Raw genomic sequence first — 12,639 nt, forward strand, 5'->3', positions numbered from 1 at the left:
ACATATTAATTTCTGTTTGTCAGGTATGGCTTTGTAGGACCTCCAGATAGGTCTCCAATGAGCTCTGTTAAGTCACATGCCAGTTGCCTGGCATACTCTCTCCCCACTAATGTCCACTTCTACCTCCCCAGGTGCAGAGCAGGTTCTGCTGCTGGCCCGGAGGACTGACTTGAGGAGGATCTCTCTGGACCTCCCAGACTTCACCGACATCGTCCTTCAGGTGGATGACATCCGCCATGCCATCGCCATTGACTACGACCCTGTGGATGGATACGTGTACTGGACTGATGATGAGGTCAAAGCCATCCGCCGCTCCCGTATCGACGGCACTGAGGCCCAGACCCTGGTCACCACGGAGATCAACCACCCAGATGGCATCGCGGTGGACTGGGTGGCCCGGAACCTGTACTGGACAGATACTGGCACTGACCGTATTGAGGTTACCAGGTTGAACGGAACCTCCCGGCGTATTCTGATCTCAGAGAACTTGGATGAACCAAGGGCCATTGTGCTGGACCCTGTCAATGGGTATGTGTGTGTTTTATAGATTTAGATATTTGTTTTCTTATTTGATCACAGCAATCAAGTTAACTCATTTCAGCAACAACAAAAATGATGTATTCCTTTTTCATTCCATATGTATTCTACAAAACACCTGTTGAATGATTTCACTTCAAGTTACACTATACATCTAATCAAATGTTATTAGGCATATACACATGGTTAGCAGATGTTAATGCGAGTGTAGCGAAATGCTTGTGCTTCTAGTTGAGTTTGAATTTTGTTCCCGTCTCTCTCCACAGTTACATGTACTGGACAGACTGGGGGGAGAAGCCCAAGATAGAGCGAGCTAACCTGGATGGAACTGAGCGTATCGTGCTGCTCAATACCTCGCTGGGTTGGCCAAACGGTTTAGCCATCGACTATGAAGCAGGAAAGCTGTACTGGGGCGATGCCAAGACGGACAAAATTGAGGTATGTTTGGTGCTTCTTATGTACCAAATAGTTGTCTATGGAGTAACTACAATATTCCCATGGTTTACTGCTGTTGATTGTGGAAGTATGTTTGATGTTGTCTGGGTTGTTTTGTGTTGCCTGTGGATGTTGAGAAGTGCTTCAGGAGCACATTCTTGGATGAGGAGAGGAAGCCCAAACCTGAGAATATATCTGACCTATGGCTGGCACAATTACCCTATAACCATGTTATGGATGAAGACCTGTCATGGAAATGAAATAGCCGCCAAAACTGTTTTAATTTTTTAAAGATTTCAAATGTACATGTCATTGTGACAATCAATTCCATGTTAATGTACAATGATCATTCAATTTTTTAACTTCTTATGGCTGGGGGGGCAGTATTGAGTAGCTTGGATGAAAGGTGCCCAGAGTAAACTGCCTGCTCCTCAGTCCCAGTTGCTAATATATGCATATCATTTATTATAGTATATTTGGATAGAAAACACACTGAAGTTTCTAAAACTGAATAATGTCTGTGTATAACAGAACTCCTATGCCAGGCAAAAATCTGAGGTTGGTTGATTTTCAACTCAGCCTCTATTGAAGTTACAGTGGGATATTGGTTATGTTGCACTTCCTAAGGGTTCCACTAGATGTCAACAGTCTTTAGAAACTTGTTTGATGCTTGTACTATGAAGGGGGGGCTGAATGAGAGGGGAATGAGTCTGAGGTAGCAGTCAGCAGTCACGTGCTGATCACGCGCATTTCACATGAGAGGTAGCTGCCGTTCCTTTGCTTTTCTGAAGATAAAGAAATTCTCCGTGGAATATTATTGAAGATTTATGTTAGCATCCTAAAGATTGATTCCATACATCATTTGACAAGTTTCTACAGACTATAATGGAACCTTTTGACATTTCGTCGTGAGTTTTGATTTGTTTACCAAACGCGCTAACAAAAGTAGCTATTTGGACATAAATGATGGACATTATCGAACAAATCAAACATTTATTGTGGAACTGGGATTCCTAGGAGTGCATTCTGATGAAGATCATCAAAGGTAAGTGTAATATTTATAATGTTATTTCTGTTGACTACAACATGGCGGATATATTTGTTCTCTGAGCACCGTACTCAGATTATTGCATGGTCTGTTTTTCCGTAAAGCTTTTTTGAAATCTGACACAGCGGTTGCATTAACCTCTTGCTCCTACCTGGCATGCAGGCGTCCCATCTAGAGCTCTGGAAATGCAAATGCGCTACGCTAAATGCTAATAGTATTAGTTAAAACTCAAAACGTTAATTAAAATACACATGCAGGGTATTGAATTAAAGCTACACTCGTTGTGAATCCAGGCAACAAGTCAGATTTTTAAAATGCTTTTCGGCGAAAGCATGAGAAGCTATTATCTGATAGCATGTAACACCCCAAAAGACCCGCAGGGGACGTAAACAAAATAATTAGCATAGTCGGCGCTACACAAACCGCACATATAAAATATAAAACATTCATTACCTTTGACCATCTTCTTTGTTGGCACTCCTAGATGTCCCATAATCACTATTGGGTCTTTTTTTCCGATTTAAATCGGTCCATATATAGCCTAGATATCGATCTATGAAGACTGTGATAAATGGAAAAAAATAGCGTTTCATAACGTAACGTCATTTTTTAAAATTCAAAAAGTCGACGATAAACTTTCACAAAACACTTCGAAATACTTTTGTAATGCAACTTTAGGTATTAGTAAACGTTAATAAGCGATCAAATTAATCACTAGACAAAGTGTTTTCTATAGGGGTCCGTCTTGAAATACTGTCCGTGTATTTCTCAACCAAAATATCCGGTCGGAGACCTGAAGAAAAAGCCTGTCTCTTGTTCGTTTGACCAAGAAACAAACAATTGGCAAATGACAAGACTGTTGACATCGTGTGGAAGCTGTAGGTACTGCAACCTCAGCCCTATTTAATGTCTTTCGCCCATAACAATGGGTTTAAGCGGCGGATGGATATATTTTTCCACTTTCAGTGATCAGATTTTCCTGCACTTTTCAATGAAACGCACGTTCTGTTAAAGTCACAGCCATGATTTAACCAGTTTTATAAACGTCTGAGTGTTTTCTATCCACACATACTAATCATATGCATATACTATATTCCTGGCATGAGTAGCAGGGCGCTGAAATGTTGCGCGATTTTTAACAGAATGTTTGAAAAAGTAGAGGGTCGACTGAAGAGGTTAAGGAGAAGTAGTTAAAGTTCCATGCATAATACTACTTTTATCAACATTTATAATGAGTATTTCTGTAAATTGATGTGGCTCTTTGCAAAATCACTGGATGTTTTTGGAACTACTGAACGTAATGCGCCAATGTATACTGAGATTTTTTAAATATAAATACATGTATTGTGTAACATGAAGTTCTATGAGCGTCATCTGATGACTATCATCAGAGGTTAGTGATTCATTTTTATCTCTTTCTGCTTTTTTGGACTCCTCTCTTTAGCTGGAAAAATTGCTGTTTTTTCCGGGGCTTGGCTCTGACCTAACAATTGTTTGTGGCGCTTTCGCTGTAAAGCCTATTTTGAAATCGAACACTGGTGGGATTAACAAGATTGCCTTTAAAATGATATAAGATACTTGTATGTATGAGGACTTTTAGTTATGAGATTTCTGTTTTGAATTTGGCGCCCTGCACTTTCACTGGCTGTTGTCATATCGATCCCGTTAACTTCTTATGGCTGAAATCCCGTTAACTGATGTGGCTCATGCAATGGAATGTATTTTTTGTAATGTCAGTTGAGTTGAATCAACAAACCATGGCGCATATTTTAGCACATACAGTATTTTACTTAATATACTTATTGCCTTGCTCCTATGGGTACACTTGCAACGGCCATCAGTCCACCCATTATGCCACCATTGACTTGAATGGGGATGCCAGTCTTTTTCATTTCTATGGCAGCACATGCAGTCAGAAGTGGCGGAGAGGAGAAAATGGGTTTTAAAAAATGATTGCGGTTAACGAGGTCATTTGGCTGGCCAATTACCGTCCTCTAATATTCCATGACTGTTACAGCCCTAATCTGACCGTTGATCCTGTGTGAGCTACAGAGGAATGTCAGAGCTGTTATAATACCTGGACAAGCAACTCTAGATTTCCTGTCAGACACACTACAGTTTAATATTGTTTGGATTCTAACAGCTAGGACTTTATCCTGTACTTATTTCCTGCTTGCCTCTGTCCAAAGCCAATTTTTTTAAAACCCTGATATTACCCAATTTCCCGCTCTTTATATTGCTCAATATTGTGTTATTTTATCGGGGAGTGGGGGTAATTTTCCATGTGAAAGACTGAATTATTTTGAGAGGCTAGAAACTGTGCTAGGCTGCTCCTTTGTTAGCTTGCGGGTGATCATATCTTTAGAGGAAGAGCTGTGTGTGTGTCTTCAAGGTCTGACTGTATTTTATGATTTATCGTCTACCTGCATGCACAGGTCCCAGGGTGTTGAATACCACGGTGGCCATATTTCTCCAGTCACATGCTCCATATAATATGTAAACACAGGAAGAGCTGGAGCCACCTCCCAGATGAGCTTAAACACAGCACTTGGTGGGAATTAGTTTGTTTTCTCCCCCCTTCTCACTCTTCTCTTTCCCTGTGACTGTGTGTCTCCTGTTGGTTGGTTATTCCCCTGCTCATCATAACTATGCCTTTACCCGTGGTTAGTGAACTCACTTGGGGTTCTGTTCGTTTAGGAGCAGTTTGTCTGACTGGCCTCATCAGCCCTGGGAAGTTTCCTAACCACTTTTTTTTTTAGCTCGCCTCTGTTGCCTGGCACCCTGCAGGGGCATTGTTCAGTCTCAGAAAGCATAAAGTACCCTTAGGGGGGGAGGTAGGGGGAAGACTATCCATTTACAAATCCACTCTAAAACTCTTAGGTAAAAATGATTTACAGTTTAACAGTCTAGCTAGAATGCTCTGAAGCTGGCTTGTTTGTGGCCAAAGTGTTGATTATCATTAACGGAGTCGGGCATGCAGGCTGGGATGAATGAGCAGGGAATAGGGAGCTCCCACTAAGATATTGAGCTCCACGAGAGGCCACAGACGTGTCAACATGTAACGTCCCTGTCTCCCCTTTCCCCTCGCCTTAAACCAGGCATCTGTCCCTCGCTGGGGCTTTGGCTGGCACTGGATTTGGCTAGCACCAGGCTCCAGCGAGCCTTGGGTTTTGTCCAGGGGCACAGTGAAGAAATGTTCTCTCCTGTCTGAATCAGTTGTCAACTCAGAGCCGTGGGGCGACTCTTTCCTGAAAGAGTGACTGCGTCGTCTCTCGAGCCCCACAGCAAAGGATTCAGGGCACACGGAGAAGTAGAAAGAGCCCTTTGTCAGATGGAGATGTCCAAAATGTTGAATCCATCTGTGTGTGCAGGTCCTGAGAGTGGGGAGTGACCAGTTCTGGGAATCATATGCTGGGTTTATTTCCAGATGAATACTTTTAGTGATTACTGGATAATTTAGATGAAAAAAAATTGCTATTGGCATCATACAATAGTGTTTCCAGAAATCGTACATTCCATAACTTTGTGGCTGGTGAAGAGTTGTTTATTTGCTCTGGAGTCTGGACCCAGCAGCCCAGAGTTCCTTGCCTGACTCTCTGTCTGTGTAGAGCAGATGGAGAAACCAAACGAGGGTAGTGGAGCGATTCAAAGAGGGGGTTGGGCAGCACTGCCTCTTCTCACATCACAGCACGCCTGACCAATGTGCTGACTGACAAGGGAAGCCCCTAGCCCTGTTTTCTGCCGTGACCCTTGCCCTGGTCCTTACAATGGGTGCATAGAATGGTGGCGGGCCAGCCCTTGTAGAGTCCTTCTCAGCAGCCCCCACTCCTGCACCAGATGCCCACTTTGGTGGCAGCCCTGCTTCCAGAGGCTCCCAGCAGCTGACAAGTGTGTTCTGTTCTGCTCTTTTCACAAGGGTTCTTCAGCTTCACCTAATGGAGGCCCCGGCCATTCTTCCACGGACCCACTTAGCTGCTGAAGGGGACAGAACTGCTTGAAGTGCTAATGGGGAGAAATCCCGGCGCTGCTCAGACATCAGTCATTTCTCATTAAAGTTTTTGAACATAATTAAGCGTTTTTGTTTTGAAAACCCCCTTGTGATTTTGTAATGGCTGTTTGAAATTCCAAGACTATCTTTTCCTTAAAGAAGGGTGCATTTAGTTGCTACTGCCTACACTTTTTTTTTCTTTTTAGATGACAACAGCATTAGGTCTTGAATTAAATGTTTTTGAAAAGTGCCTTCTGGCATTTGGAATGCGTCAATTCACTGGCTGAATGGTTATAAATAGAGGTCTGGAGGCTTTTTAGCCCTCCTCCCAGCCCCCCCCCCTCCCCTTCTTTTTCTGTGCTGGTGACTGGGCCTGTCTGAATTTTCTTTATTTTCTATTGCGTTGTGAAAACCCTTTTGGGTCCGAAGACATTTTTCAGTGTGTGAGGGGATAGCTCTTCACTTCCCTGAATGTTTGTCATCTTCACACTTTGCATATAGCTATCATGCATTGCCATGTGTGGCTTAGGGATGTGCACTGTTATTTGACTATATGAATTGACGTTATTATTTGAATACTTGTGAGTATTCATTCTTTGCAAGGGGAAAAAACATATCATAACACTGGAAATATTTTTTTGAAATTAAAATATCCATGTGACATTGTTACATACACAGATACGACATTTCAAATTACTAATTTAATGAAACACTTTTCAATATACACTGCTCAAAAAAATAAAGGAACACTAAAATAACACATCCTAGATCTGAATGAAATATTCTGACAAAATCACACAAATTATCAATGGAAATCAAATTTATCAACCCATGGAGGTCTGGATTTGGAGTCACACTCAAAATTAAAGTGGAAAACTACACTACAGGCTGATCCAACTTTGATGTAATGTCCTTAAAACAATCAATGAGGCACAGTAGTGTGTGGCCTCCACGTGCCTGTATGACCTCACGTGCCTGTATGACCTCCCTACAACGCGTGGGCATGCTCCTGAACTCCTGGACAGTCTGGTGCAACGTGGCGTTGGTGGATGGAGCGAGACATGATGTCCCAGATGTGCTCAATTGGATTCAGGTCTGGGAAACGGGCCGGCCAGTCCATAGCATCAATGCTTTTCTCTTGCTGGAACTACTGACACAATCCAGCCACATGAGGTCTAGCATTGTCTTGCATTAGGAGGAACCCAGGGCCAACCGCACCAGCATATGGTCTCACAAGGGGTCTGAGGGTCTCATCTCGGTATCTAATAGCAGTCAGGCTACCTCTGGCGAGCACATGGAGGGCTGTGCGGCCCCCCCAAAGAAATGCCACCCCACACCATGACTGACCCACCGCCAAACCGGTCATGCAGGAGGATGTTGCAGGCAGCAGAACGTTCTCCACGGCGTCTCCAGACTGTCACGTCTGTCACATGTGCTCAGTGTGAACCTGCTTTCATCTGTGAAGAGCACAGTGCGCCAGTGGCAAATATGCCAATCTTGGTGTTCTCTGGCAAATGAAAAACGTCCTGCACGGTGTTGGGCTGTAAACACAACCCTCACCTGTGGACGTCGGGCCCTCATACCACCCTCATGGAGTCTGTTTTCTGACTGTTTGAGCAGACACATGCACATTTGTGGCCTGTTGGAGGTCATTTTGCAGGGCTCTGGCAGTGCTCCTCCTGCTCTTCCTTGCACAAAGGCGGAGGTAGCGGTCCTGCTGCTGGGTTGTTGCCCTCCTACGGCCTCCTCCACGTCTCCTGATGTACTGGCCTGTCTCCAGGTAGCGCCTCCATGCTCTGGACACTACGTTGACAGACACAGCAAACCTTCTTGCCACAGCTCGCAATGATGTGCCATCCTGGATGAGCTGCACTACCTGAGCCACTTGTGGGTTGTAGACTACGTCTCATGCTACCACTAGAGTGGAAGCACCACCAGCATTCAAAAGTGACCAAAACATCAGCCAGGAAGCATAGGAACTGAGAAGTGGTCTGGTCACCACCTGCAGAACCACTCCTTTATTGGGGGTGTCTTGCTAATTGCCTATAATTTCCACCTGTTGTCTATTCCATTTGCACAACAGCATGTGAAATGTATTGTCAATCAGTGTTGCTTTCAAGTGGACAGTTTGATTTCACAGAGGTGTGATTGACTTGGAGTTACATTGGTGTTTTAAGTGTTCCCTTTATTTTTTTGAGCAGTGTAGTTTTTATGCCATGCACAGTGTGCCCCATTTAAAGACCAGTATCTAACCACTAGCCTTCACATATGTAGCCTGTTTATGTTGGCCAATCAAAGTGGCAAACAGGCTCGATGTGCGAGTTCGCTAACTCAATGCAAGATTGAATGGAATGAAGTTGGCGAAATAAAGAGGTCGGCTACAACGAGCAACCAACAGGTAGGATGTTTTATCTGAATGGGGTCGAGGAGAAAGCGCAGCTAGCTTATATGGGATGATTAACTTTGGCTGCCTCCAGTTATCTAGCCGTGACTGTATCCGCTGCTTGCTACACACTCTGCCCCATATGACCTCAGCACCTGCAGCAATAGTGCCAGCCTCCCAATCGCACAGCAGTGCTCTGGTTAAAGTATGTTTAAAAAAAACATGTATTTCGAATATCCGGCCAAAGATGACTGATACTATTCGAGTAGTAAAATTATTTCAAACTCCCATCCCTAGTGTGGATCTGACTCTATGTATATTATCATCAGATGTTTCTGGGGATGTTTAATGCTATTATACCACTTTTACTCTGGTGTTTTTAAGAGTTCTGGTTTGAAAGTCCCCTAAGCCATCTTCAGAGGTTGTGCCTTTTCACATTAATTCAAAATGGAGAAATATTTGTAGATGGCATTTTCCATTGCTTGCTTGTTGAGCAAATCAAGTAAGTCCTGCACTTTCAATTAAGTAAATTAGTCATTTGTTTTCCTGTGTCCGTATCAGTGTTCTGAAGTGAAGTTGCAATACTATTAGATTAATTATTATCAGAGTATTTACTAAGACAAAATAGTAGGGACAAAGTTTTTAAAATATTTTTGACGAAGCTTTTCATTACTGACGAGCTACGAAGTAGGCCTTTTGCTGAGATACAGTGGAGTTTGAAATGTTGATCTGAGTCCACTGCCTCCTTTTCTTTTAAATGTGCTGTTGAAAGCTCCGTTTTGAATACAGTCCAAGAAGGTCCTCTTTCATCTCGGGACCCGCACGTCTGAAAGAAGGCTAAGTTATTGGCACTCGGATTGGAAGGTTTTTCCTTAAACAGTAAAGGAATTGTGGTCTTTTATTTCAGTCTCTCGCCATGTGTTTTAGCCTCTTTGAGGAATCTGACTCCCCCTGCAACCTCGCCCCCACCCCCCCTGTGAAATCCTCTGATGTTGCCGCACCCCCTCGTTCACCCAATAACTGGTGAGATCCTGAGGATAACTCATTTGACTGATGTGCTAGTCCTCTATACAGAAACTCATGCTTTGTTGTACAATTATGCAGATTCTCCTTCCGTGGAGTGTTTAGTCACTCTTCATTGCCATGTGTGTAGTGTGTGGTTCCATATGGTACATTTTGTGAGGTAGAGGAAAGTAAATGGTATGGTGATCGAATTTCCTCCAGAAAAATATGAGCGGAATGAAAAATATGAGCTTCTCGGGAACTGGGTGTTGGTTCTCAGAAACGGAACCTCAAAGACCTCCTGTGATCTCAGCAGCTGTACCCAATACCCATCTATGTGCTGGTGAGAAAAGAGTAGAGGCAACTTTGAACCCATGTGTGAATAACTTTATTTTTTTGGTATATGGCTTATTGCTGAGCCATGAATCTCATTTAAAATAACTTGGGCAAAATGAACTAAATAAATGCTGAATTGCCTGTTTGTCAAATAAATCATTATGTGAAGTGGTCTATTATTTCTATAAAAAGTGGAGAAAGAGCACAAACGACAATGAATAGCCTTAAGTGCATCTGATTACTTTAGGTTTTTTTTCGGTACATTACAGCCAAGGTAGTGGCAACCAGGGCTGTTTTCACCACCACAATGAAAAGCCTTGCTGTGAAAGAAAGTCTTTATTTAGGCCTGAGATCCGAGTCTGACCAGCTGAAGGCCGTGGTGCTGATGGATGCTGGCTGAAACCCCTCTCGTCTGAAAGGGATCAATAATGTTTTCTTTAATGTTCCCCCGAAGCGTCGCTCAGATGCCCTCACCACATTGTTGCCGTCTTGAGCCGTGAAACTTGATTTGCAGAGGATTTTCCAACAAGGGGCCCCTCTCTAAAACATTGGCCATGCTAATGACAGCTTTAGTCTCAGTATAAGTGACCCGTTCAAGCCTCTTCACATGGAGGACGGTGGGGGGGACAGCAGCAGAGTAAGCCATAGAGCACTGAGCCACTCGACAGCCATCCCCGCACACACAGCCTTGTGGCCGATCAGTCTTAACAGCTGAGTTGAATCACACAGACTCGCTCTCATAATCCTTGTCCAACCAACTTCACAGTCAGTAAGATCAAACCAACTCGAGTCACAACTCAAATTGTAGGAAATAAGTTACACTCCCATTCCGCTATGGATTCATCTGCCATCATTGCCATTTCTGTGCTTTCATTCGGTCACAATTTTCTGGAATGAAGCCTGCTGAATGCTCTGCTCTTACAGGTTATCCACGTTTACTATGGAACTCCCTATTTTTATAAAGGGGCAGGATGCCATGCATCTAATTTTCAGAGGTGTCCAGTAAGTCTTTGTAAAAGCTTGTTGTGTTGGCCTTGTTGGCTGGTTAGTTTCCACTGCTACGTTTTATATCTCACTTAGCCAATCAGTTACTTGCCTGGTAACAACTGTTTGTTGCTGTTGCCTTCTACAGTGATGTTTTAACTTTGTGCCAAGCTCTGAGGAAGGATACACATTTGAGGGGAATGAAAGACACCTGAGTTTCGTAATATTTTCCACCCCCATCGGCCAGTACTCTGCCGTCCAACTTTTCACTCACTTGGGCCGTACATCATGGGCAAAGCTGTATTCGAAAACACATCTAGGTGTGAAAGACTCATTAGTGGCAAGTGTCGCTTTTTGCCTTCATTGATGTTAGTTGTTTGCTCAGGCTGATGATAAACAGCTGTTAGACCTATTAAACTCCAGGTTCTCCAATACATTAAGTTAATCAAATGTTTTGCCGGGAAGAGAACTATTAGCCTAAGTGTTTAGGTGTCTTGCAATTTTCCAGGAGACTTCGCCGGTAACCGCTCATCTTCTTGATGGCTTGTGGCGGTGCACCTTTGGAAATTACAAAGGAAAGGGAATGATGAATTGGAGAGTGTCTTGAATCAACAAGAACGTCTGTTTTTCTTTTTGACGTTACAGCCCTGCTAGAGGGGAGGATGAGATCGGCGTCTTCAAAGGTTAACAATAACCTTTACAGAGTGCTGTCTGGCTCTCCTCCCTAGCTCCAGCACTGAGACTGCCTGGTCTAGTAATATTCAGCCAGAGAAGCAGCCTTAGTCCCAGCTCCAGCGCTGCGCTGCACGACAATGTCTCATTTCCTGAGGGATGTGCACTGCTGTCTCACATCTGTCAGCAGGCAGGGGGCCTGCGAGCTCCTCTGCTCCTGTTCTGGCCATGTTTGTGGCTTATTAACATGATTGTGCTGTGTCTATCTCTCTTCTCCGTAGCAGTGTTGCGGTGAGGAGTTGCCAGCAGCTGTCGACTTGTCTGTTCGCAATGCATCCCATATGTATCCCAAAGACCACATTGTGTTGGAATTTACAGGCAAATAGGCCTGTGTGGCGTTCAAAGACATCGCTGAGACAGCCAACCTGTTCAGACCGTCCTTTCTAAACCCAGTTGAGAAGACCGGAAGCACCTGTTATAGTTCCTGGCTGCATTTACAGTGCCTGACTTATTCTACATTTTGTTATAGCCTGAATTCAAAATTGATTTTTTTCATTCTCAAACATCTACTACACACAATGCCCCCCAAATGACAGTGAACTTGTTTTTATACATTTTTTGCAAATGTATTGAACGAAATATTGCGTTTTATGTAAGTATTCACATCCCTGAGTCAATACATGTTAGAACCAACTTAGGCAGTGATTACAGCTGTGAGTGCTTCTGGGTGAGTCTGAGCTTTGCATACCTGGATTGTACAATATTTGCCCATTTAAAAAAAATATATATATTCTTCAAACTCTGTCAAATAGGTTGTTGATCATTGCTAGACAACCATTTAAGTCTTGCCATAGATTTAAGCAGATTTAAGTCAAAACTAACTCTGCTACTCCAACTGTCTTCTTGGTAAGCAACTCAGATTTGGCCTTGTTTTAAGTTATTGTCCTGCCACTAGGGCTTTGCCTGTGCTTAGCTCTATTCGGTTTTATTTTTCATCCTGAAACTCCCCAGTCATTAACGATTACAAGAATACCCATAACATGATGCAGCCACCACTGTGCTTGAAAAATATAGAGAGTGGTACTCTGTTATGTTTGGGGCAAATCAATACTATGTATTCAAGACAAAGTGAATTGCTTTGCCACATTTGCAGTATTACTTTAGTACCTCATTTGTAAACAGGATGTGTGTTTTGGATTGTTTTTATTCAGTACATGCTTCCTTTTCACTCTTGTCAATTAGGTTGGTATTGTG

General features: G+C 43.3%; 1 protein-coding gene across 1 annotated transcript in view; it reads left to right on the plus strand.

Moving 5' to 3' along the window:
* The window catches only part of LOC124038240 (low-density lipoprotein receptor-related protein 5-like), a 56,786-nt gene that overhangs the window by 20,736 nt on the left and 23,411 nt on the right, over positions 1-12,639 (plus strand). Inside the window, exons 7-8 of the mRNA XM_046353854.1 lie at positions 132-528; positions 804-975. Of these exons, the coding sequence (XP_046209810.1) occupies positions 132-528; positions 804-975 (569 nt within the window). The remainder of the gene's footprint in view (positions 1-131; positions 529-803; positions 976-12,639) is intronic.

The sequence above is a fragment of the Oncorhynchus gorbuscha genome, linkage group LG01, assembly GCF_021184085.1.
Source record: "Oncorhynchus gorbuscha isolate QuinsamMale2020 ecotype Even-year linkage group LG01, OgorEven_v1.0, whole genome shotgun sequence".
Taxonomy (NCBI): domain Eukaryota; kingdom Metazoa; phylum Chordata; class Actinopteri; order Salmoniformes; family Salmonidae; genus Oncorhynchus; species Oncorhynchus gorbuscha.